Source organism: Nestor notabilis, unplaced genomic scaffold (assembly GCF_000696875.1).
Source record: "Nestor notabilis isolate BGI_N333 unplaced genomic scaffold, ASM69687v1 scaffold4466, whole genome shotgun sequence".
NCBI classification, from domain to species: Eukaryota; Metazoa; Chordata; class Aves; order Psittaciformes; family Psittacidae; genus Nestor; species Nestor notabilis.
Window position 1 is genome coordinate 16,059 of NW_009933156.1, and position 26,283 is coordinate 42,341.

The 26,283-nt window shown below is 39.2% G+C and overlaps 1 protein-coding gene across 1 annotated transcript in view; it reads left to right on the forward strand.

Annotated features, from left to right (window-relative positions):
* The window catches only part of FGD6 (FYVE, RhoGEF and PH domain containing 6), a gene marked incomplete at its 5' end in the record, with an annotated part of 59,223 nt that overhangs the window by 6,742 nt on the left and 26,198 nt on the right, over positions 1 to 26,283 (forward strand). The window contains 5 exon segments of the mRNA XM_010016721.1: positions 12,195 to 12,342; positions 15,953 to 16,020; positions 16,113 to 16,143; positions 24,837 to 24,988; positions 25,803 to 25,959. Of these exon segments, the coding sequence (XP_010015023.1) occupies positions 12,195 to 12,342; positions 15,953 to 16,020; positions 16,113 to 16,143; positions 24,837 to 24,988; positions 25,803 to 25,959 (556 nt within the window).

A 26,283-nucleotide genomic window follows, 5' to 3' on the forward strand; every position in this document is an offset into this window, starting at 1 on the left:
GAGACTGCTTCCTGTCCCCCGCAAGGCTGAATGCAAAGCCTAACTGGCAGTCGCAGCTCTGGTGTTCCAGAGCAGGGAATGAACAAAGCAATTCTTGGCTACCAGACATGCTGTTTTGCTGACTTATGTTTTGCTTTTACAGACTATGAAAAGACAAATTCTGTATGAAATTAGGGGTGTCTAATCAGAGTCTACACCAGTAGAGAAATGGAAATATTGGTGAGAAGTGGTGGTACTGTTGCTTGGGATTAGTGATGTTCTGACACAAGGACTTTGGGACAGAATTGGGTGCATGCAGATGGTAGGACCCTCATCCTGGGGCTGTAAGCCACTCTCAGAGCTCCTTTTTCTCCAAAGGTCAGTCAACCCACTGACAATGGGTCTGGAATTACTTTATTTTGTAGTGTCAAGTTAGTTATTTTATGCTACTAGGGTGGCATGTGAAACTGTATGAAGACTCGCAGTGAACTTTTTTGCTCAGGAAAGCATATGGGGTGTTTTGGGTCTTCTTTTTTTTTCCTTGCAGGAAATTTCGTGCAAATCAGTGTTTCCATGGTCTGCTTCGCCAGTAAAAGGAGTTTTTCTTAGTATTGAAATGGCTTTCAGTTATACAGCTTTACAGTTTAGTCTGCTATACAACCTGAAATAAAATGCATATATTAGAAGAAAGTAGGCACTCTGGGAAAATACTTCAATGTTCTGAAGCAATCTGGGAGAAGTATGCTAGCCCCCTGCCCTTAAAAAAAAATAAATCAGAATAAATAGGAATTTTCTTGCTTTAAAAAAATCTTGACACATTCTCATCCAAATGCATTTGAGATATGCTGATTTAATCTGTTTTGACATTCAGAAAGATTCTGAGGTCTGATGCACTCCTTCTCCAATGAGGGTGAGCCAGGAGTCAGAGGACTGCATTTTTCCAGTGCCAACTCCATTATTCTAGTATACAATCCAGTCTGGAAAAGGTTTGAAAGGTCTTCTGAGATAAAAACAATTGTGACGATCTCCAATATTGCTATGGAAGAGAATTTTTGTCTTTGTTATTTCTTTCATCTTTCTTTTCAAGGGCTCTCTGTTGACTTTTGTAAAGGAAAGAGTTGGGTAATGCAGGTTGACTGGGACACAGCACATATGGAAACTTTTAATAGAGATGGAGGTGCAATAATAGAGGACTTCTAATTTATTGGCTGTATTACAAGTGCTACATAAAAATAGATACGGTTTGAGTTTGTGACTTTATCTTTTTACCAAGCATGGTTGGGGCTGGGTGTGCTTGTATGAGAAGTAACAAGCTGGCAGCAGTGCCGGCAATGAGGTACTCACTGCTGGGGTGTGCTGCCCAGCTGCTAGGCAAATCCTTCTGCTGTTCTCCAAAAGGTTTGGTGGTTACTTTTGTCGCAGTGTGGTGCAATCTAGAAAATTACCTCAGGTTAACCTTTGCATGCGTGCAGTCCACGTGCATTAAAAGAGCCATTTTGAGGGTAAACCGCACTATTCTTTGTTTCCCACCTAAGAAGTGCTCACCACAGATGGCAAAAGTGTCCTAACTCTGCTGTTCCCATCGATCCCCCTGGTACAATACAAGGATGTTGTTGTCCTTCCTCCCAATGACGTCGCCCCAGCTCAGCATGTCAGCTCTTGCCTTTAGCCAAAGGGTGACTTAGAGTGATGCGGAGGAGCCTGAAGTAAGCAAAGCAGCACATAAAACCCCTGTGTTCTTTAGCTTTCTTCCTTGCTCCCCTGTTTATGGATAACAGGAACTCAGGTGTCACACGCTTTCATAGATGCATCTCCAATGCTTTATCTTGTTCTTTCCTCTCTTATGCTGTGGGTTTGTGTTTTTTTTTGTGTGGGGGTTTGTTTTGTGGTTGGTTTTTTTTAACTGATTTTGGCATTCTTTGTATGCATTTCCTTTTCCTTAAGATGGGGGAAGCTAAGTTAATGTAGTGTCACTGTATATTGGCCTTTATCCCTGGCCTCCAACACACATGCTCTGTCTCCGATTGCCAACTGTGGTATAAATTGCAGGTTAACAAAGTGTAGCTCCAGAGAGTATCTCAAATACAGAATAGAAAGTCAAATGTGACATGAAAATTGATGAAAGACCCATTTATATGCTCAACAACGGCCTTTTCCTGTGGGTTATTTTCAGTGCTGGCTCAAGAAATGTGCTTGCGAAGCTCCATGGTGCTCTGGTTTGTATGGTGATATTTTAACTGCAGCAAGGTCTAATGTAATTGTATCTGTAAAACAGTAAGATTTTGGGGGGCATAAAATAAATGTTGAAAGAAAGCAATCAAAATATTAACTTCAGATTTTATTAAAATGCCAACAGTGATATTAATATGCCTCATTTACTCAACATTTATATTTGATTCAGTTAAAGGTGTTTTAAGGAATAGCCTTACAAAACTATGCAGCTGTGTTGTTTCAATGCACTAGAAAAATTTTAGGTTAAGGAATGTAGGTTTTATTTTAGATGCTACAATCCAAGAAGTTTCTTATAAAAATACTAAGTTTATACAAGTTTTAAGTTTTTCTTAAAATATCTTTGTGCTTATGAAGTTGCTCCACTCAAGCAGAAGTGGACTAAAATAATCTCTTAAAATGCATGTAAATAAAAGGAGTTTTTACCAAACCTGCCATTTTGATAGCTACAACCTGAGCCTATGGCTCAGTGATTTCTACTGTGCAGAGTTCAGTTGATTTTTCTGGGGGTTTTAGTGGTTTTTGTTCTGTTTTTCCCCAGTGGTGGTGTTCCTGGGATTGGATATTCTGTATTTAATAGTTTAGAAACAGTGTCTAAATCCCATTCTTCTTCTAATCTGTGCAAAAGATTAGAGGAAGAGAGACTACAAGTCAAATCTTGCAAGCAGCTCAGTTATTCCTACAGCCAGTCTATGTTGGTCTCAACTAGACTATTCCATCCTATGTTTTCTGGCAGACTATTCAGGAAGCTGCATCAGCTCTTGTGCATACAGACAGTCGTGTGTTTAAGAGTTAAGTCTCTCCATATTTTAGATCCAAGTCACTACCTTCTGAGTACTCTGCTACTTATCTATCTTTTGTCATCTTCTGGTATCTGACATGCAAAAAAATCGAGTGAAATGGTTGCATGTTATTTCTAGTTGAATTAGGAACTTTTTGAAGAGAGGTATTACAGCCCTGATTTCAGGGATAAAGTCACCCAAAAATCATAACAAGAATGATGAGTCAATACAGGAAGTATTTAGGACCTTCCATTAACTCTAATTGTAGGGGAGCAGAACTAGTTATACATTGGAATGTCATGGTAGCTTTGAGAAGGTAAAATCAGTTTTGCTTGAAATGGGTATTTATAGGAGGTTTTGTCCTCACTTGGTCAAAGTTCCTCCTTTCCTATTTGATGCATTTGGTTTGAGATTTTGTCACATTTTGGTTATAGTTTTCTAGAAGTCTATTCAATGTGTGCCCAAGTTGTGTTTTTTCTTCTCTGTGTGTGTGTGACTGGGAAGTAAAGTGTTACTTTTCTTCTGATCCTGGTGTTCTTTCCCTATTCCCCCTAAGGTTTGTTTTGTGAAGTGACAGACGTTAGAATAGCAGGTCCTGATTGTAAACGAGCGCCATATTTTGGTGCCCCTGTTTTATATTGCTTATCACTTCCATACTAGATGTTTTTTCCAAAGGTCTTGTCCGTAAGCGTTGCAGCTCTCCCTATGAAATTAAGACTTAATGATAAGGGAAGGCAAGAAGATGTAATTCCTGCAGAGACTTCCCTCTTTACCTACCTTGGGAGGCAGGTAATCCCTCACAGCTTTAGGTGGTGACAGGATGCAGTGACTCCTTGCCCTGTACAGGTCTCCTGGCAAGGATTTAAATCCCCATTTTTTGACGCAATGTTCCACTCACCAGTACCAATGCTCAAAACTGTCTCCTTGTGTCCTCTTGGATTATGTTCTGTTCCACTGGCATGATCTCCTTTTGGCAGTTTTTCTGGGGCCGCCCAGGCAGAGGCAGGGTGATGCGACTGTCTCTGTTGCTTGTCCTGAGGGCAGCTGTGCCATACTGCTCTGGAGCTGAACTGGCACACCATGGGCACCGATTTTCTTGAAGACTTTTAGAACTGGACCTCTCTTAAACACGGCTTTTCTATGGTGAGTGTGGAAACATCTGAAGCATGCATGTGTGTTTATGTTGAACTTTCCAAGGAACTGAGGAATTGTCAACAAATGCTCTGGCTGAAGATAGCTCCTGTGAGGCTGCCTGCAGCGAGAGCACTCCTTGGGTGCCGCAGGAGCTCATGTTTGCAAATCACGGCTAAATATGGAGATAATCTGAGAGCTGTTTGCACCTTTCTTAAACTGTGCTTTTTTAAATCGTGCAACAGGGTATGTGGGTGACCATATTGACCATAGCGTGTCTGAAGTAAGGTGACTGACAGAATGAATTACTTTAAAAAAACCCTAAGATTTATTAAGTGTGAAACACATATGACAAGTGTCTTGCTTATTTTTTGCCTAGAATGCAAGTCAGATTTTTTTTTTTTCTTCTTGTTGAGGAAAGAAATAGGTGCTGACTTGGCCTGAGGAAAACAAATGCTAAACTAAATGCTGCTGGCTGCAAAACTTGGTTCCAGCAAGTCAGGTGTTGCAGTTTGCAGTGTGCTTAGCCAAGTATAGAAGGAGCTGCCAGTGGCATGATCTAACAGGCTAAATGTGGTGGCAGCTCTTGGCAGTGTTTATGACATCCGCCTTGCGCAGAAAACTCAGGTGTGAGCAGGTAAAGACAGAAACAAAGAGGGTAGTTCTTGGCGTTTCTCTTGGCAAGAGCAAATTCCTGGCATTCCCACCTGGGCTCTTGCTGCAGCCAGCCCGTTGCCTGGGGGGCAGCAGGCAGCTTTCGAAGTACAAGCAGCTCTGAATCAAAATCTGTTTCAAATAGAATGTGTTGAGCTTTTTTTTTTTGACAGTGGATCCCTGTCATCAAGTGTCCTGACTTTCTGTGAGAAAATGTAGATGCTTATGCATGCATACAGTACATATGATGTTGCGTAAAATAATTCTGTTTCAATTCTTGGAATCTTTAAGTTACAATTTGAAAAACCAACCTGATGTGCACAGAACATTTTCAGTTCGAGTTGCTCAGCTGGGTGCTGGTTGTTTCTGTTTTCTAACTGTGATTCTTGAGGAGTGTTTATGTTTGTAATTGTACTCTTAAATTCCCTAACCATCCTGGAGAGAATACAACACAACAGTTATAAGTGATGCAAATAATCATGGGTTCAGTGGTCTACTTTATTTGCCTCTTGTTTAGTGGTGCTTGATTTTGTTTAAAGACTGTCACAGAGGTCTTTTCCATTCCTCGGCCCTGTCAGCTATTGAAGGATAGCTCACAAAATGAACTAACGAATCTCACAGGCGGGCTCTGTTCAGGCAGTCTTAAAAATATAAATAAAAGGGAGATCAAGATTAACTGCCTGTCATGTTCCTTAGCATCAGACCAATAAAAACTCACGGCTGTTGCCTTTTTTGTGGTTATTAGTACTAATCATACAGAGAACTTATTAAAATAATTGAGATGTTACTGCAGAACAAAGGCATAACTTTAATTTTAGCATGTAAAATCCTGTTTGAGAGGACACTGTGCGCGCTCTCTCTCTCTCTCTCTCTCTCTGTGAAAAAGCACCATTTTTGGCAGAGAAGTTGAAGCCCAAGCAGCTTGGCTGCAATAAGGCAACCAGTCCCAAGTGCTGGCAGCCATGCCAGCACTGCGAGAGCCACAGCAGCATCCACCAGCCTTTCTCACACTGTCCACAACACCTAGAGAGGAGAGACGTGATCTCACCTTCAGCTCGTCCCATCTGTGTGTCTGTCATTAAACCAGAGAGGTGACTGGTGCTGTGGGAATAACTCGGATAAGTAAGCCACTTGGTCCAGACTGTCTTGTATCCTTATTTGCTGCTTAATGGTCCAGTATGCCTGAAGGATAAATGAAAAGCAGGGGGACATGATAATGGTAGGTGTCCCCCCAGTGGCAGGGGGGTTGGAACTTGATGATCTTCGAGGTCCCTTCTAACCCAAACCATTCTGTGATGAATGTTTTAGCTAGAATAGCAGTCACCATTGTTTAGGGAATCTGAACTTTAAATCATGAGGTGAATAAGATTGGCTAGGGTCCAGGTGCATCTGGAGTGATACAAAGTTCAGCTTTTTGCTTTCCAGACTGGTTTGAGAAAGGAAACGGGTGCTGATGTTGGCTTCTTAACGGATGATTCTGGAGCTGAGGTATTGCAGCAAAATGTAACTCATCCAGAAAGTACATTACTTGATGCCTTTATTAATGTTGCTTATCACTTACCCAGTCATGTGATTTCTTAAAACTTCCATAGGAGCTCACTAGGGCTCTTGGTTAGTATTCAGTATGATCTTTGTGCTTTGCCAAGTATGCTTGCTTTCTAGAACTTGTTGTGGGTTTTTTTCCAAAAATCTGCAGTAAATAAATATTGGATAAAGACACTGACCTGTCTTAAATAAAAAGTATTAAATTAAAGCAAAAGGAAGTTCACGAAACAAAATCAAGCAATTATTAATTAAGCAGTAATTTCACTTTTGCTTTGGCTTTCCAAGAGCATCTTCTGTTGCCTTGAGCACTCAAATCAGGTAATTGCTTCCTAAATTGTTTTAGGATCTTAACTTTGTTTCTGTATTTACAGCCCTTCTTTCTACCTTGAGAGGTTCTGAATTTAGGTAGGAAATAGGAAAAGAGAAAATATGCCATTGAACACATTTTTTTCTTCCTTTTTTTTCCCCTTTAAGTCTTTTATCCATGGGGTTTCCCAGAAGTGTACAACAAGGATCCATTGAGGGAATATGTCAGTGAGACATGCTGCCTTACCTACAGCTATTACAAGTATGAGGCACTATGAAAAAATAGCCTTAATGGCTATTGCCTCCACAGAGAGACAGTGTGCTTTTAGGTCCTAAGGGCAGCTGAACACACCTTAATTGTTGAAATTGATTGCAGAGACTGATGATACTAGAAACTGAAAATGGATGAACAGCGATAGCAATTGTTGCTTCTCTGGAGGAAAGCGAGATGCAAGCAGCAGTAAAAGGATTGTGAAATGCTGTAGCAATACAAAAAGGATTTGAGATGAAATATTATAGTAGGGTATTCTTATTGGAACTCTGGTATTTGGTGTGTGTTTTTTACTTGAGCAGAACTTCAGTTTGTGTAATTTTGGCTGTATGTTGAAGGCTTTCTTTAAAAATAAACAAACAAAAATGCCCATAAAAAAGTGCCGTGAAATACTGGAGGAAGAGACAGAATAAGGGTAAAGATGGTGGGACATTCCTACAAAAAGTAGAGAAGAATGGACACTTCTTCTAAAAAAACAAAAGGATGAGAAAAGAAGAATTTAACAGAGTGTTTTGTATGAGGTTCTGTTCATTCAGCATTCCTAAATATTTTTGATTACTTAATGGAAGTAGAAGAAACATCTAAAAATAATGAAGATCACAAGGAAATGCATGTAAAGCAGCAGCGCGTCTGAATCTATTTTAACAAATACTTTGGAGCTGTGGAAACTTGCTTTTTAGCAGGTACGGTGATGCTAACACTTGAAGTAATTCCAACATACTATCAAATACTTAATGTTGGGGCATTCCATGGCAGAGAATCTCTCTGAATCATCTCAGTCAAGCTTAAATACTATTTGCCTTCTAAATAGGGAACTGAGTCTGAAATGTTAATTGTGACTTTGGGCTATAGTGTCCTATGCAGTATGTAAATCAACACTGCTTGGAAGTGAAGCCTCAGATGTATTTTGAAGCTTCTATAATAAGCTAGTCTGAACTAGTCTTGGTCATCTTTTTATAAGAGCAAGAAGTGATAGGACAAGGGAGAATGGCTTTAAACTGAAAGAGGGTGGATATTAATAAGATATTAGGAAGATTAGATATTAAGAAGAAGCTCTTTACTATGAGGATGGTGAGATATTGGAACAGATTGCCCAGAGCAGCTATGTCAGCCCCATCCCTAGCAGTGTTCCAAGGCCACATTGGTCTAGTGGAAGATGCCTCTGCCCATGGCAGGGGGTTGGAACTAGATGATCTTTAAGGTCCCTTCCAACCCAAACCATTCTATGATCTTTTGAAGACACTAAGAGGATTTTATGCTAAGACATTTTTCTGACTGTAATAGCTCAATGGCAGTTCATAAGTTTATCTTGCAGTACGACTTGCTAGGACTGGCATGTTTTGTTTCATTAGTATTTTACTATTGCATTAGGAAAATCAGCACAATATATGTTCTTCATCCCCCATAAACTGCTCATTCTGAGGCAAACTGATGATCCCTTTATGTGTCAAAAAAGCCCCACATCTATATTTAGCTAACTTGCTCACAAGATACGGCAAGATATTCTTACTCAGTGGGCAGCACGGTGAGTTGGCACTGATGGTGTTTCACATGACTGATAATGCAGAAGTTTCTCTTGGTGGTGCTGTGGGTAGGACAAAGAATCGTGATGAAGAGGGAACAACATAGAGATAGTTCACAGTATCCCCAAAATACCATTCAGAAGAGCTGCTTAAAAATAACCATTACTGCATTCTTGTTGTATTTTGGAAAAAGGGAACTGATATGTTGTAGAAAAGATTTTGTTTATTTAAAGATTTACTACTATTTCCAAACTCATTTAAAGGCCACAAGCACCAAGGGTTAACTTTAAGAGAACTGTATATACACTTAGTTACAGATGACTTCAGGGGTAAAAGTACAGCAAGAGTAATCAGTAAATAAACCACCTTCTGTTTTGACAATAAAGCCATAGTATTTATGATGAAAGGTTAAGTCGTAAGTCCAAGGAGAGTCACGTGTTCTCCAGCACATGGCTGATAAAGGCAGATCAACAAAGTGACTTTGTCACCATCTTCTCTGAAAGAGTTGACACAAACACAGATACCACAAGGAGTGCTTCTACCCCTGGCTACAGTATTGCACTCTATCCCTGAAGTGGTGGCTTGTTTGATTCTGGAAAATGGCTGGATGTGAAATGACTTTTGACCATGTATCATCTAATCATCCACTGTGTTTTTTCTTTCAAAAGCAAACAAAAAAAAAACACAACCCAACAAAATGTACCCGGTAGAAGAACCAGAGAGCTGTGTTAGTGTGTGAGCTGAGCAAATACAGGATAAAAACGTGTAGGGCTTACTCTGAAGTGCTTTGACTGGTGGGGCAGATACCATAGGCAAGATTTGGTAGATGATTCTCTCCGCTCTCATAGTTTCCTTTACACAAATAGTAGATGCATACACACCACAAAGGCAAGCAAAGGAGCTTTCTGCTTAAATGTTGTTGTGATTCACAGGAAGAAAAAATCTTAAATCGTGAGTGGCTGTTGCTTGCAGATACTTACTAAACATCCTATGTCACCAGTAGTTAATTATTGAAAGTTTTCAATAGTTTGGAATTTTTTACTGCAACTTTCTATTTGATAAGCTGATAAATCTTTCACTTAGAAAATTCTTCACCAGCACAGTCCGTTTCATTTGATCTTCATCCTTCAGTGGTGATGGGGTTATGTTTGCATCAGCAGAATACAGCCTCACCTAGAAATATGGTTGTTCCTGACTTCCTAAAGGGCAGGTTTGCTAAAACTTTTGAGTTGCCCTCAAAAATTTAAATAAAAATGACAACAAATTCTGGGATTGGGCACCCTGTAGAATATGCTTAGGCAAAAGAACTGTGATTTCACAGCTGTGAAAATAATGTTTTCTTGAGGGAAAGGAATCTTAGTTAAAGGAAAATAAAGCAGCAATTAAAAACAAATATTAAGGATAGGAAAAAGGTAAATAAAATTTCCATAACAAAAGTAAAATTTAATGACTAAGGGACCAAAAAGTGAATTCCAAAGTGGTAGAGATAAAGTGCTTAATACATTTTGCAATGGGGGAAAAAATATCCCAGATCAGATGTAGATTCAATGACAGATGTGGATAGTAAAACTGTGAGTAATATAGTAAAGGAAAGGATAGCAGTAGTTATTTCTGTTGCAGTTTTTGAGTAAAGCAGGAGGATTTATCTGCCACATATAATGTTATAGATGTAATAAAGATGTTTGTCATCTATAAAATAAAACTGTATGAGGTCGCATCTGCTAAAATAAACATTCTCAGGTCAACAGGCCGTTTAACTGTGAATTAGATAGAGTAGACAAGGAGTTTTTTGAATTGCTCAAGTTAACAAGTGACTGCAAAAGTTTTAGCATCCTGCTAGTATGGTTCCAGGGAGAGCTCCAGTGAAAAGCCATGTTTTGCCTTCCTGAAGCTCATGGAGGCTATCCCCAGTATACTCCACGCACTGTTATTAGTGCCTATCTCACTGGTGGCTGCTCTCTTCCCATGTGAAGTGGGTAATTTCCAAACTGAAATAAATAGGGGTGTCTGCACCCTGGGTGCTGCAGTCTTGGCTCAGGGTTTTGTTTGAACTTTGTGATGAGCTTGCAGGCTCCTTCCTCTCCCCACCCCATTCAGTTCTGGGAGACAGTAACTGCTTGGGTGTTTCCTGAGTCCTTCCTGTGTTGTCTTAATAGAACCAAGCTATTTTAATCTTTTCTATGTCTTCATGGCTGACCAAGGTCTGCCTTCAAGCCAACTTATCTATTTATCTCATTGCCATCTCTAAATATATTTCTATTTGTGATCAGCATATGTGTGTTGTTTTGTTTAGTGTGGGTTTTGTTTGGTTCTGTTTGGTTTTTAAACTCTCCCTTGAGCATTGAATAATCAACAACTTGCTGTGGCTGCCAGAGCACCCTCACACAGCTGGTATTCCTTACTTCTGCTGTTCAGGTTAGTGGCAGCCACCTCCCATGGGATCTACACTGACAGGTTTCCTATCTGGTGACTATCGTAGTTGGAGGTGGTGACTCTGGAGAGCTGCCCTCCATCCCTGCTTGCTTGTGATTCAAAATTAGGAAAAAGAGAAGATCAAACGTCACTGTCCCTTGCATAGGGAGGCAGGGGGCAGCTATATGGAGGAGTGTGTAGCCCTGACAGATGTTGGCTACACAGAATTAAGTGTTGATCAGCACAGTGAGAACTCTGCTGACTGCAACAGCTTGGGGATAAGACTTTCTAGATTTGCTTTTTGTTTTCTAGGGTAGCTAATCACTTCTGGCTCATATCACAGTAAGTCTGTGGCATTCCAGCGTGTTTTTGCAGGCCTTGAATGCAGATTATGTGAATTCAGACACAGCTTTAGTGTAATTGGCAATTATCAGATATTTTTAAGGATTAAAAGTAGGATCCCAGGGATTTGCTGTGTTTCTGTGTAATTTTACCAAAACTTTAGGCTCTGTTTCCTCTAGTCTCTGTTTTCTGCATTTTCTTTCCTTACTCCTTTTTTTAATGTCTTCTAAAATTGCATTTCTTAAATCTCTGCTGAAGTTGTCAAGGCTAGTTAGAGGAAGAAGGTTGTATGCTTGTCACATGCAATTTCTGAATTGCAAATATGGATAAAGCTAATGAAGAGAGACCTCTGTAATCATTGTACAGCAGCAGAATAAGGTTATCTTTTATAGCTTTGACAGTTCCCTGGAAGGTGTCTATCTCTGGGGGATGGTAGTTTTGAATCACAAGAGGTTCTGCTTGGTTTTAAGAAGAATTATTGGACAGAGTGGTTAATATTGTTATCCCTGATACAGTTTTTCAGTGTATGCATTGAGAAACAACCCTGCATATATAAATGCATCTAAAATTTCAGATCGAAAGCTTCAGCCTGAGTACCATGCCTGGAACAAGTCCTGATCCTGTAAGATAGAGGAAAGTAAAACAGCTGTGATCCTTCTTTATCCTTCTGGCACACTGTACAAATGTTGCACTATACATGCACATAGCAGTAAGGAAATAGATTTATCCAACTTTGCTGTCAGGCAAACTCTGGATAATAATAACATAAATACTCAAAAGATACCGTGGCTTTTGCTCACTGTCAGTGAGCATTATATCAATAACAGCATAGATAATACATTGCAGAGTTATGAGTCCACTGCAGAAAAGCCCACAACTGTTGTTGTCATCTTCAGACAACCCAGTACTGTTTTCCATGTTTTTGATACCAAGTAAGCCATTGATTGTGAGGTAAAACAGAAGGCTTTTTACATAAATAAAGTATAATATATTTATTGACTATGCATATTTTAATTTTAGGTCCTTGGAAGAACACGATGATCATCCGAATGTGGTAATTGGAGATCTTCAGTCAGATGAAGAAGATATCATGAACAGTTCTGATGAAGATGATGACACAAATTCTGATTCCAGCAAAGGGGAGCCTGATCCTCCAGAAGAGAAACAGGTATCTCTTTTATCTTCTGAAGTTATTCATCACTCTTGCTCTATTTTGTAAGTTGTAACTTCTTGGGATATTTTCAAATAAAAGGCATTGAGTCGACATAATTTTATATATTTCTCTTTTTATTTTTGTTATTTTTATTGTTTAGTGGTGGAGTGTGTTTCTAAAATTTTAATTTATATATGCACATTAGCCTGACATTAAGAGGTCAGGTTTAGAAATATCCCACTGAAAAGTGTGCGTTTCCTCGCATATTTGTTCTTCATCTTTTGCTGAATCGTGGAGCTGTAGACCTGCCTATTATATCCCTCTTTCAGAGCTATATGCACAGATGAATGTTTAAAGATCTTCAGTTTTGAGACTTCCAAATACCTTTTAATGAAGCTATGTATGCCTCGCAGATCCTCGAGTGCACTGTGTCTCTTTTGCGCTGAACATTTAATGTCAACCTTTGATTTGACAGCCTTGGTGAAGCCCAAGGAAAGAGGCTAGATGAAGGTTGCAAGGTCTGAGAAGGTCCTTCTGAAAAATCTCTCGGAACCTATAGTTTTGCTTTTATGGTCCTTTTTCAGGGATCTTGGCCATGCAGCAAAGGCTGCGTCCCAGTAACCATTTCTGTGCAGACAGGTTTCTTGTGTTTGCAGGTTCCACACACTACCTCGCCAAATCACTGCTTGGGCACAGGGGACAGATGACTGAACCACTTTTTAATTCTTCCTTTTCAGTGGTATGAAACACAAAGGGCTCAACATGCCTTTCAGCATGTCTCTCCTTTGGTACTAAGGAGAAACTATTGGTGTATGCATGGAAGACCTCTTGTAGGGTTGCAGAGCTACTTCTATGGCCCTTGGAGGAGTGTAAGCCACCTTGACTGTTGGGTTTGAGGTCTGATCTTCTGCTAGCTTCTGTGAGTGCCAGCTTTGAATGATTTTTCGTACTTTCATAGAATCATAGGATGTTTTGGGTTGGAAGGGACCTTAAAGATCATCTAGTTCCAACCCCTCTGCAATGGGAGAGGCATCTTCCACTAGACTAAGCTGCTCAAAGCCCCATCCAGCCTGGCCACCTTCATCTTATTTCTTCTTCATTTGCATTTTAATATTTCATCTTATTTTCATCTTCTTTCTTCCTCAAATGAGGAGCAGGAAGACAGTGCTAACTACTCATAATGAAATAGAGTTCTGGGGGTCCTGTTCCTCTCCTTGGGGGATACCTATTTCCTTATTTGTCAGTCCTGGATGCCCTGGCACCAGACTGCCCATAGACCAGTGCCTGTCCTCAGCATCAGTCCTGGTAGCTCTGTTTCCTTTGATAGTAGTTACATTTCCTTCCTTTCCTAAGAAATGAAATAACAAGAAAAAAAAAAAGGCAGTGAGATTTTTTTAGTGCTGGAAGAGAAGACTTGATGATGACGGTGATGTGTCAGACCTAAATGTCATTTACCCATATATTCTGAGAGGAATAAATTGGAAAAAAAGGGAGGAAAGAGAGTCAAGGGAAAAGCTTGTTCATGTGAAACAAAGCAGGACTGTATCAGAATAGAAGCTAACTTACCTTGCATGCCCATAGAAATGCCCTAAACCTTTAATGACAGAGTTTTACAGAAAAGCATCCCCATTACAAGGCTTCTCAGGCAGGTTTCACAGAGTAATGCAGTGCTTGCTGTGAAGCATCTGCTCGTAGGCTTGCTTAAGCCTCCTGCAGCACGTGTGGCTGGCAGCTGGGCATTAACAACCAACTTCCTAACAGGGAGAGGAGCTGCAGAGGAGAAAGCAGCAGTCTCTGCATCAGTCATCAGCTGGGCTTGTTTTTATTTTTCCTTACCACAAGCATCTGGCTGTTTTGATGCTTTTTATCTGTTAGAGAAGTTAAAAAGTTCCTTCCCAATACCATGCCTGAGAGCCCAATTTGCATCACTTCAGTTCTGCCATTACTGTCTAAGGTCCAGAAAATCTTTGGCTGAGCAAATGCAAAGTGGCCTTTTCAGTGCCAGCTGGTATGTGAAAAGTCTTTCAAAAGGGGTTGAAAACAGACTGTGATATTTCACTTTGTAATTGTTTAGCGGTAGCATCTTGTTCTCAAAATACTAATTTTCATCTCAATTGCAACTGTCAGATCTACAGTGATGGCAGATACCTTGCTCTGCGTAATTGAGTTATTTGTGAATTCAGTCTTGTAGAGAGCATGTCAGCTGTGCCTCTTTCTAAAGAGGCACGGAGGCCTGAGGATGGGTGTTAGAATCTTGTCTGAATCCGATTGACCCTCACTGTGTAGATCTGCCTGCTTTTTGGAAATAAGTTTAATTTTAGGAGAAAAATCACAGCTCTGTTTGAAGACATCTATGTAATAAATAATATAATTTGCATATATGTGTTTCAACACCAAATTTAGAAATTAATTTTATTAATTTGGCATTAGAGTCAAATGAAAATATAATTTACATTTATTTTTTATTTTGAATATAACGATATCATTAAACCCAACCTATGAATATCGTTGATTCCATAGTTTGATTTCCAGCTTTTGAGACTTGTTTATAAGTTTGGAGAAGAACTAAAACTCCAGACAAATCTTGCAACAGTAGTGCTTATGAAGCAAAAATTCATATATAATGCCACTGATACCTGCTTTTCTGGCTAAACTATTCAGTGCAGATATCATACTACCATACTCAATACAGTCTCCCTGGGACTTTGACTGCACTTATGTTGCACATCCTGTGATGTTTGGTGCTCCTTATCCACATTCTTTCTTTGCAGCCAATTAAAATGAAAGCCTGAATGTCTAATAGACGTGGTGACAGCTGGCAGCGAGGAGCATATGGCAAACCATGAAAGCTGTAATGGAGAAAGGTGTTTTATCTGAGGGAAATGGTACATGGGAGTTACACTGTGTAGGAAAGACAGCTAAAACCTGACAGATACCCCCTTTTGTTTCGATATACCTGTTCCTTCTGCCTGATGTGGAACAGAGCATTCATTTTTGAACGCCAAATGCATGTGCAGTAAAAACCGACATAATCTGTACAGTGTTTCAGGCAGATGACAAGGCTCACACTTCTACATCTTTGCTGTATGATAGCTAGTTATTACAGCCTCTCCTGTAGTAGATTGTCAGAAGCTGACTTTTCAGTGTCTTTTTTTTTTCTGCTTTCTCCTTTTGTCTTCTTTTTCAGTTAAAAAAAAAAAAAAGTGTATTTCTTTTAAGATGTTACTGAACCCACTGGAGTTTACAGCAAATATTACTGTTGCTGTATTAATGTGGGGAGTGTGTAACAAATAATATAGAAATATTATCTGTGCTACTTTTGCTAAACAATAATTGTCACTTGCTAGGGCTTCATTCATTATGGGCTTCAGTGCTTCCTATAATAATTAAATAGAAAGGCTGATAGTGTTACAAAAACTACTTTTAGATAATGTTGTTTCCAGCTACAAGCTAAATTGATTTTTCTCACAGATCCTGAAAGGCCAGAAGATTTCAAAGCCAAGAGATCTCAAAGCAGTATAAAATGTTTTTATTAGAAATAACTATTGATAATTACATTGGATTTGAGGAACTACTGGTTACAGTTTTAGTAGGTGCATAGTATAACATATAATTTTATTTGCAGGGTAAGGCAGCTGGGAAGAAAACAAAGGTTTACCATATTGCCAAGGAGATCATGAGCTCAGAGAAAGTGTAAGTGCCAGTGCTAAACTTAACAGCTACTCAATTTATTTTAATTGGGCAATTAAAATGTAACCATTTGCTTTTTCTTGCTTTTCTGCTAGGTTTGTGGATGTGCTAAAGCTCTTACACATTGTAAGTACCCAAAAAAAGAAGTTTCCATTTGTTTAATCTGTTAAAGTTCTATGTTTAGGCTTTACTGAAGTGAATGTGACTTTTTTTTTTCTGCTGTGTCTACATATTAAAAATATAAAAATTAATCTGATTAAGCATAACTTTAAAGTTTCAGGTTTTACATACTGGATGAATATTTTGATGGTTCCTTCTGCATCTCCTTAATTAATGTACTCAGTCTTCCAGCTGAGCGGGGATGTTGCTTGAATATTGAAAATGGAATATATATTCAGTTACATTAATCAGCATCATATTTATAAGCCAGCTTGTACCATAGCACCCAAAATAAAATCTTTGATTAGAATAACTTACAAAGTAGCAGGGGAAGGCAGGAACCTTTAGAAATGGTACATTAAAATAAACATTCATTAGCTCTAATGGTGCATCCATCACCATGGCAGCCTATTTTTGGGGGCTGCAATTCTTTGACAGATGCTTGCTTTCTGATAACAGCTGTGATTGTAGTATGAGCAATGTGTTGGCCACAGCAAGGGTTAAGTATTTAATCTATGTTTATGCAGACCAGTCATCTGTTAAACATGCTGTGTTGTGTTGAAGGTGATAATAGTGAATTAATGAAGAATTTAGCTTTCTCTAGCTCTGTTTTATGTGTTTTCTGCCAACTTCTGTGATACGTTTGTTCCAATTTGTGACTCTATTAAGCTCATACATAGTGATTTTTTTTTTTCCTTGGGCAGTAGAAGTGGTTATATTGCAAACAGATGCATTGGTCTATCTCAGTCTCTTGAGAAGCATGTTCTGTGAAACTGGGAACAAAGGCTTTTATGGATGGATGTGTACAATCCTGTAACACAGACATCTTTCAGGAAAAAAAATTACCACACCACTTACTAATTCCTCTTTTGCCTCCATTTTAATAATTGATTTTCTTATTCTGTCCAAGCCTGGTTTTTAAAAGCTGGGCCAGGCAGTTGTGGCCAATACATAATTTATATTCAATGTGGATTCTAGTACAGAACTCAGGCTTAAGTACTGGATAAAGGAAGAGAGTTGTCCTAATGAGTATAGACAAATTTTAAGCTGTATGATTCTAATTATAATATTTTTCAGGTGTATAAGTTACATCTTAAAGGTGTCTTTGCTTTTCAGTGTATCAGTTCTTCAAGTAGCATGCATGGTACTGGAGGAAAAGGGTGTTGGTGCTGAGGATGCAGGCTGATGAGGAAGAATGTGGGAGAGGAAAGATAGGGAGTTTAGGAAGTTTCTGGGATAAACTTCAGGTTGAGTGCACAGTGTAAATGTGCAATACTGTAGAATGTGTTTTGCTTTTTTTCTTAATGGATAACTCACAACTCTCTGTTACAGTATGCTATTTTCTAGCTGCCAAATGAAAACCATTGTTTTTGTTGGCTAGCAACGTCGACATGTATTCAGCCTGATCTAGCAGAGGATGCTAGGCTACGAGGCAAGGAAGTAGTTTGTCCTCAGCTTTTCCTTTGTCCTGCAGCAGGAACCTTGGTGATGTCCTTGTCAGATTGGGCCTCGGTTTTGAGGCTTCATCTGTATGCGTTCTTCATTAAATAAGAATTGCCACCCTTGAGAAAGGTTGAAGAAACATATTTTTTTATTTCCAATTTCCACAGAATAGTATGCCTGAGGATTTGTATATGTTCATCACAGACATTATTAAATCTATTTAATCATATAGTTCTTGTGGCTAATATTTGAACATCCTTTTGATCTCACATGCACTGAACCACTTTGGCTTATTAGCCTCAGTGTCAGGATTACTAACTGCCAGGAAAGCGACCTCTGACAGATTTCTGGAATGAAAACACAGATTCTCCCCAGGCTGGGCTGTTTTACTCATAGTAGAGATTTGGTTGGTCAGGGGAGGCTCCATTACACCTTCTGAAATACCTACTAGTGGTTTTCCAAAGAGTGAATACTTGAAATGTATTGACTAATTCCATTAGCAATGATCTGAACTTAATAGTGTTTTCCTCAGTCTGTTTTACCAATGCCAGTTAGTGCAGCTCATTGCTCATGGTACAGCCAGGGAACAGGACTGTTGATGCAAGAATAAGGTGGGGGTTTTTTTTAGTTGCTACTGCTTGGAGCAGTTGAAGTGGAACCTGAAGCAGTTGATAAAGTGGGAATGTGATTTTGAACTGGTCGTAAGTACCAGTGATTTTTTTTTTTTTTTTTTTAGCATTTTTTTTTTTTTAGCATTTTTTTCTTTTAAATTGACAAAGTCAGGCTAGGTGGAGCACTTCTCCCGAGATACGAGGGTGCCAGCCTGTTTGGACCCTGTCGCGTGTTGAGAGTATGACTGCTTCTGTTGAAGAAAGAATGCAAAAGTTCTCTAGAAAATTATAAACACTTGGGGATACTCAATAGTATGAAATAAGCAGGTCATAGCAGAGATAAGGGACTTAACTGGCTTTGCTCTCTCAAATTACTTGGTGAATGGTGTTGCTTGAGGGAGTAATCAAACTTCAGATGTAATCTTGAATTCTCTGTATTTCTGCTCTTTTAGAGGACAGGATTCCAGTAAAATGCTGTTAAGAAACTCCTGAAAACAAAGGGGCTTGAATCAGATCAGCTCATCTATATGCCTCTTGGAGAGAGAGTTCATGCATGGTAAACAAGGGTAGAAGTGCTGTTCCTTCCCTAAGGGCACTTGCAGGAATAAAAAGGAACAGTGAACTGAATGTAAAACATAAATGACATAAGAGAAACAAGCTTGTCTGAGATGCTTGGTGCCCAACAAAACACCTAGTGTTTCTGGAAAAGGAGTGAGGCAGGACTGGTGCCATTTGTACTTTTTTGCTCTGGGGTTCTTTGGAAATGGTTGGCTTTGCACAAGTGAGAGGACCTCAGCAGCATCCTGGTGCTCTAAGGGCAATCTGCCTGGCTTATTTGTTTTAATTTCTTTTGTCTATTTTTGTTCCAAATTTTCCTGGGTTTGTTTTGGTTGGTTTTTTTGTGGGGTTTTTTGATGGGTTTTTTTTGGGGGGGGGGTTTGTTTTTCCCAAAACCCACCACTCTTTTTTTCTCCTATTCTTTTTGATTTCTTTTTCCTCCTGCTGCTGTGGTATGGCAGTGAGCCTTCTGGTTGAGCAGAAGAACATGTTTTTTGAGATGGGCCTTCTACTGTAAGGCATAGTGTATAACTTTGTGCTGTGTGAGCAAAGAAAAGCTTAGGCCTGTGGGGTTTTGCCTGAGCCTTTAGATTTGTGCTTCTGATTTAGACCATTTAGACCTCGTTCTGTCCTTACGAGGACTCTGAGAGCAAGTAGGAGGTTGTCAGGAGGCACCTTTAACTTCTGCAGCCACAAGATCAGCCTTTTATTGAAGTCAAACTTCTTTCTTTTTTCTGTTATGTGTCCTTCAGGAGACACAAGACTGAGAAATTTTGGTTTAATATGTTTCTGTTTTCAGAAGACAACTGCAAAATTATACAATATAACCTATATATAGAACCACAGAATCAACTAGGTTGGAAAAGACCTTTAAGATTAAGTCCAACCATTACCCCAGGATTGCCAATTCTACCACTGAACATATAGTTTTATATATCTATAAAAACTTAGTCTTTTTATATATTGTAGCCAAATATTATGAAAAATAATTCATAGTAGCTTTGGGAAAAGAATATAATGTGTATATTGAGAAATAAAAAAGCTATGGGTTTTGGAGCAAAGGAAGTCCTGACCTCTGGTCCTGGCTTACAGCTGACCTACTGTTTGGCTGTATAAAATTCTTTCAACCTCAAACTCCCTTTCCTCCGTCTGCAAAACTTCAATATTTGACCAGTCTCTACGTGAATATGTTGATAAATTTTAGTCTATGAAGTGCTTCAGAATTGCTGATAGAGGCATTTGACAATGAATTGCAGCTGTAGTAATCTCATTAAGAAAGCTAGTGAAATAGTTTTGGTTTGGAAGGAAACACTGTTCCACTACCAAGCCTATTCCTTGAAATAACATTCTGGGAATATGTCACAGTCAAATCATTGACTATTGTGAAAAATTAACCATCTTATATTGTTAAAGACTTATAAATTATTTTACTACCTGAGAAAACAGGTGTGGAACTACTTGGCAGCTTTCCAGAAGCAATCTCCTAATCTATGTTTGAAAAATGCTGTGATCCACACTTACTCATAGTCTGCATTAACTATCCTTGCTATAGTTTAACTTAACATTTTATGGCTGATAGTCTTAACTCTGGTTAAGGCTGCTTATGTATATTTCAAATAATGTATTTCTGAAATCTTCTGTAGCCATATTGCTAGCAGTCGTGTTTACAGTTTGTCACATATAGCAGCCTGGCTGTTCCCCAGAGTGTGAAACTTCCTCCCCTTCCCTCCTCCCTCCCCGTAGGATGTGTGTACGTGTGTTCCTTGAAAAGTGTCCAGGCGCAGACATATTTTTTTCCTTTAAATTAAACTGATATTTGAGCTATCTGCAGGTGTATTTAGCTGGGAGCTGTGTCTCCGCAGAAGGGATTATGGCTTGTTTTTGCTTTGCTGATGGTATGTTCTAGGAGAACAGATCCAAAATGAATATTGGTTGAAGCCTTAGGAGTAAAATACGTGAACATGTTTAGATCACGTAGTTCCTCTCTCTTGCAGTTAAATTTATGGGAAGTTTTAATTTCACCCATTTGAAGTTATCTTCATTCAGCACCCGAAGGTGCACTTAACCCAGTCAGCAGCTGAGCGTGGGGTTAGTCTGGTCAGTACCTATTTGTGTTAACAACTAAACTTACTCCTTTGCTCCCTAGATTGATGTGGGAAGGTGACTTTGCTGTGTGCTTGGAATTCTCCGGTGGAAAGAACTGAGAAGGGACTGAGTCAGGGCCTTTGCGGAGGGGAAGTGCGTGGGCTGATCACACATGATTCACAACAGGGTCAGAATTATTTCAGATATGACGGCCCTTTGCTTATTTAAGGACGCTGCAGTGAAGGAGGAGCAGGAGGAAGCATAAGGTGGAAGCCTTCTCAAATACTGTTTAAAAACTGCACAGCTCTAGGGGGGAGTGTATTCTTACAGGATAAATAAAATTCCCTAAACATTTTCAAGTTGGGAATGTTTGATCAGGCACTAATTCAGCAACAGTATGTACTCAGAAGCCTTTGAAACTGCTTGGACTGGATTTTCATATGGACAAGTACCTAGCTGCATGCTGTCTTAGTCTAGAATAAACTGTTTCTGGTTTGGAAAGAATGTGCTTTCCAGGGATGGTGATGAGTGCTGTCCTCTTAAAGTTGCTATGTGAAGACAGTTGCCTTTGTCTAAGCAGTAAAAAGTTGTATAAAGGATTATTATGAGATCAGAATATAAGGTAAAACTAGAAACTGTAAACCAGCATTTCAGAAAGTGTACAATAGCCTCCCTCCTTCTGAAAGGAAAAACTGCCCTGGTAAGAAGCTAGGATGATTCAGTATACCTAGCATAATCTTAAGTTTTCTGTCGTGCACCATATGAAACTTTTGTATACAGCTGAAATAGGTGTTCTGCAGTGAAATAAGCACATTAGTTCCAAATCTTGGCAAGTTTTTTTAAAACAGTAAGATTGTAATATTTGAAAGGCTCATTTTTAATTAGAAAAATATCTCTCTTTACAATTCACTGTAATGGAATGCTGCATTGCTTCAAAAAGAATAAATTCTAGGACAGCCTAGGTGACTGTCTTTGAACAGACTGATGAAAGCAGTGGTCTTCAGCAGTGTTATATAGTACTATATGCTAAATATAGCTATATACAGCTATATAGCATATATATGCTAAATGTTTGTAATATGAATCACTTGCAGGTATATATAGATAAGAGCAATGTATATATTATTTGCAACAGCTATTCTGTTTTTATTTAGCAGGGAACGAATTTAGTGTTAGAAGGAATTTAGTTCTGTTGCATTAAATGACTATTACTGCAATTTCTAATTTCTGAGTCATTCACCTAGTTGTATAAAAAGTTGTCCATATCTGAATGCTTTTTACCCTTGGGAGTGAAATTTCAGGATTTACTTTTTAAGTTAACATATTTTGCCATTTGGTAATTGAAACAGACCTATTCTGTATTTTGGGAGTGAAATTTCAGGATTTACTTTTTAAGTTAACATTTTGCCATTTGGTAATTGAAACAGACTTATTCTATATTTTGTTCTTTCGGATAAGGAATTTCTCAGAAGGCCAGTACCTTCAAGTGTAAACACTGTTAACTCCAGCCTTGCTACAGTTTGTCTGACTTTTTCTGCCCCCACTCCTCAGGCATGTGCTCTCTGCCTCCAGCTCTTCAGTTTATCTCCAGATGAACTTGGCATGACAGTTATTTCACACCCACCGCCAGGTTAAAAATAAAGCTTAATATGATTACAGTGACAAATGCATTGTACTGCTTCTGGAGTGCAGACTTGATAATTATAAAAAATAGATTAGAAGAAGTGTTGAAGTTTAGCTCTTTTGTTGTTTAGCAGACTGGTTTGCGTCATTTGAAAGCTTCCTGTTATCTTTCTTCCCTGCGTTTCCTCTCTGCAGGGCTCCCTTCGTTTACTCAGTTTTTAAGGGGGACAGAGAGGGTGATCAAACAGTTTTGGTTGGCTGTTTTAATGGTAGAGTCTTTCATCCAAAGCCTGATGAAGCTGATGGACTTTGGATCAAGCTAGCTGAAACACCAAATCTGTGTTTGGAAAACATCCTGCAGACTCCTTGAATGCTGTATCTAGAAGTTAAATGAATGCTCTTAACTATAAATGACATTCCTGTCTTATCTGCTAGTGCTTAAACCTGGCTCCCTGCTCTCCTTTTATTGTTTGGTCAGGGAAAAGCCTGGGTTGTTGATTACACTACAGACAAAACTGCTTTTCTTTTCATCATGCAATTAGCCCTGTAACATTCAGATGAAATTCCTGTTTCATCCCATGGCAAAGTACATGCAGTATACTGTGCGTGCCTGTAACTGGGGGGTGGGGGGGAATGACACAGGAACGGGAAGAGAGAATATTATCATAATATGATGATGCATTTTGTATGAAGCTCTCCAGAATGCCTCATTTGAGCTTTTGCCATTGTAATTCCATGTATCATTTCAGTGTTAAGCAATGCCCTAGGGTCAGGAAAACCCATAAGATGCAGCTGGTAGTTAACCTACGTGTCACTAGTCTGCACAGAGGATGTAAAACAGAACATTTCCATATGAATAACGCCATCTGTTTTTTAACTCCCTTGTATTTAGTTCTCAGCCATCCCCCATCACAGCCATCACCCTGTATCTCCTTTCAGTTTCTTGTCATAACTCTGCCCAGTCACAGCCTTTGTGACCCAGAGGGTCACAAAGCAAGAAAGTGTGTCTGGAGCTCATGCTGCCTAGAGCTGATGTAATGAGGAGAGAGGGCAGGGGAAAGTTGAGGCAGCTTAAGTTTGAGAGACCCTAAACAGTGCCAGATGCTGGACTGATGAGATAGCTAGTAAGACATGTAGTAGTAGACCTGGGGATGGAGAAACCTGAGGACCCTATAGATTTTCAAAGGCAGGTGTGGACCCCATGCACACTTGAACTATAACTCATAATTGTATTTAGGAATATGTTGTTGGTCACCTTTCTTAGGATATTTACAGACTGTGCTCACGCTATCAGGTTTCAGCAGACCACAAACTCAAAAAGGGCTATTACAGATTGTCTTTTTTCCACTGTTGCTCAAATTCAAGTGAGACACGATAATACAGCATACCACCTAATTTGGATTTTCTTTTTGGTCAGTTTAGACAGTGTTGGTTTTCATGTGAAATGCTAATTGATAACCTTTTTTGAAAGTTTTGTTTGCATGTGATCAGAGAAAATACCTCATGTAATGGATATTGAGTTTCAATATGGATACAGTCCTGGCCATACTGGCTTGTGTGGGGCCAAGGTTTTAATTCTAAATAGTTTTACAAGGACCAATAAGCCTCGGCTCTGTCCTGTTGGGAGCTCTTATGGCATAAAAATGCTTTAAGAGGTCCTTCAAGTGTAAACAGGATTTTCCTCCTCCCTGTAAATGTTTTGAAGATACCAGTGTTGGTTTTGATCATTATTAACATTTGTAATCTTATGGCTCCCGTATGTTGTTACCATATCTTTTTGTTAGTTGTTAATTTTTCTGTATATAGAGAAGCTGCTACATACAGTAATTTTTTGTGACCCTACATTTTTGTCCAAAAGGCACATCTTGCAAAAGAGCATTTACAGATGATTTATGAAAACTAGTATGATTTTAAAGTAAGATTATGATAGTACTAGCTGATACAATATTTTTTCTTTTTGACCCAAATATTAGCAAGAAGATACTGAAGGCTGCTAACACTCTTGCCAGATAGATACAAGATATTTTACCCTCTTAGTTTCCTCATTATGTAGTACCAGCACATTTCTTAAGGGCATGCTGTAAAAATAATGAACAACAACTACATTATGCATACAGGAGCAAAAAAGTAAAGCTCCAGCCCCAAACCAAAGGGATTAAGGCAGTCCCAGGGGAGTAAGTTGAAGCTGCAGAGAAACATAACCCAGATGGTACCCGCCTTGCCTTTGGTAATAGGGAGCAGCGCCTGGAATGTCTGCAGAGAGAACCCGTTGTCTGTGTTGGTGCTTTGAAGGCTGTTCACTCGTGAAGGGGGGTTTCTGTCCTCTTTGTATTCCGGCAGGATTTCCGGGACGCGGTAGCGCATGCCTCTAGGCAGCTTGGAAAGCCAGTGATTGAGGACAGAATCCTGAATCAGATCCTGTACTACCTACCTCAGCTGTACGAACTCAATCGGGACCTCCTGAGGGAACTGGAAGAGCGATTATCTCACTGGTGACTATCAATAAAGGGATACCACTCCTTTGATGTTTTGAAATTTATCTGTGAGGCTGATGTGACTCCATGTGACCATGGTTTGACTCTTGTTTGTGTTTCACGTGCCTTCTTAAATGACAGAATTGACTTTGAAAGTACAGGAGATAGTTTTCCATTTAGATATACTTTTTGCCACTTAGATGTATCCAGAGAGGTGCAATGGTCAATATGTGTTTTTAGCAATCACACATTTTATTTTAAAATTACATTTTTAATTGAAAGTTCTGGTCCCTGCATGGGCACGATAAGTGGACTGGTTTCATTATAGGAAAATGAAGCTGTCCTGAAGACTGGTTTGCATTTTAAAGGTAGTGGAGAGCTATTAACCAGATGCAGTGCTGATTGGCAGTCACAATCCCATTGAAATCCATTCTCAGTTACATTGGTGGGTGGATCTAAATCAGCTATACAAAGGTACTGCAATGGGTAAAGACTGTAATCCCATGCTTGCTATTAGGGAATGGAGTCTACATCTTGAAGTTTGAAGATCTGTCTTCTCAGAAATCCAGCCTGAACTAAAGCATTCAAGACCATTCTAAACAGACTGTGTATAAGGTGATTTTCGTCTAACGTTAAATCAGTATGTCAAGGTGTGTCTGATAAGGCTTTTCAGAGTAGCTACTGAGATGTATGCCTATCTGCCGAACTGTAAGCTTTTTGCTCAGAACATTAACTAGCACATCTTACTGTGAAAGAAAGAAGACAGATGTTTTGCTGTAGGCTTAAGATGTATGAACTTTTTCGCTCTAATTGCTCTGTTTTTTGTTTCTAGGCTCGAACATCAAAGAATTGCTGATATATTTGTTAAAAAGGGTCCCTACTTAAAGATGTATTCAACTTATATCAAAGAATTTGATAAAAATGTTGCACTATTAGATGAACAGTGTAAGAAGAATGCAGGTTTTGCTTCAGTAGTCAAAGACTTTGAGGTACTGTAGTCTTTTGTAAAGTATATCCTATTTTGTGGCTTTTCAGGAGTTGTGATCCTCCATAAGGCTTTAGACTATCCTCAAGTGTATTTGTTTGTTTATTTGTTTGGGAGGTTTTCAGGGGGGGTGGGGGATTGTGGTTGGTTGGTTGGTTTGTTTTCCTGCAGTCTTGGCTTGAGACTTGGTAGGGTAGAAGCAGAAAGTAGAAAATTCAGGTTTTGTGAAGCAACTAGTGATTTTGGCTACCACTGAGAAAGACGACAAAGGACCTTGATTTTCATAAAATGCAGCACTTGCTACAAATCATATCAAAGATACATTAAC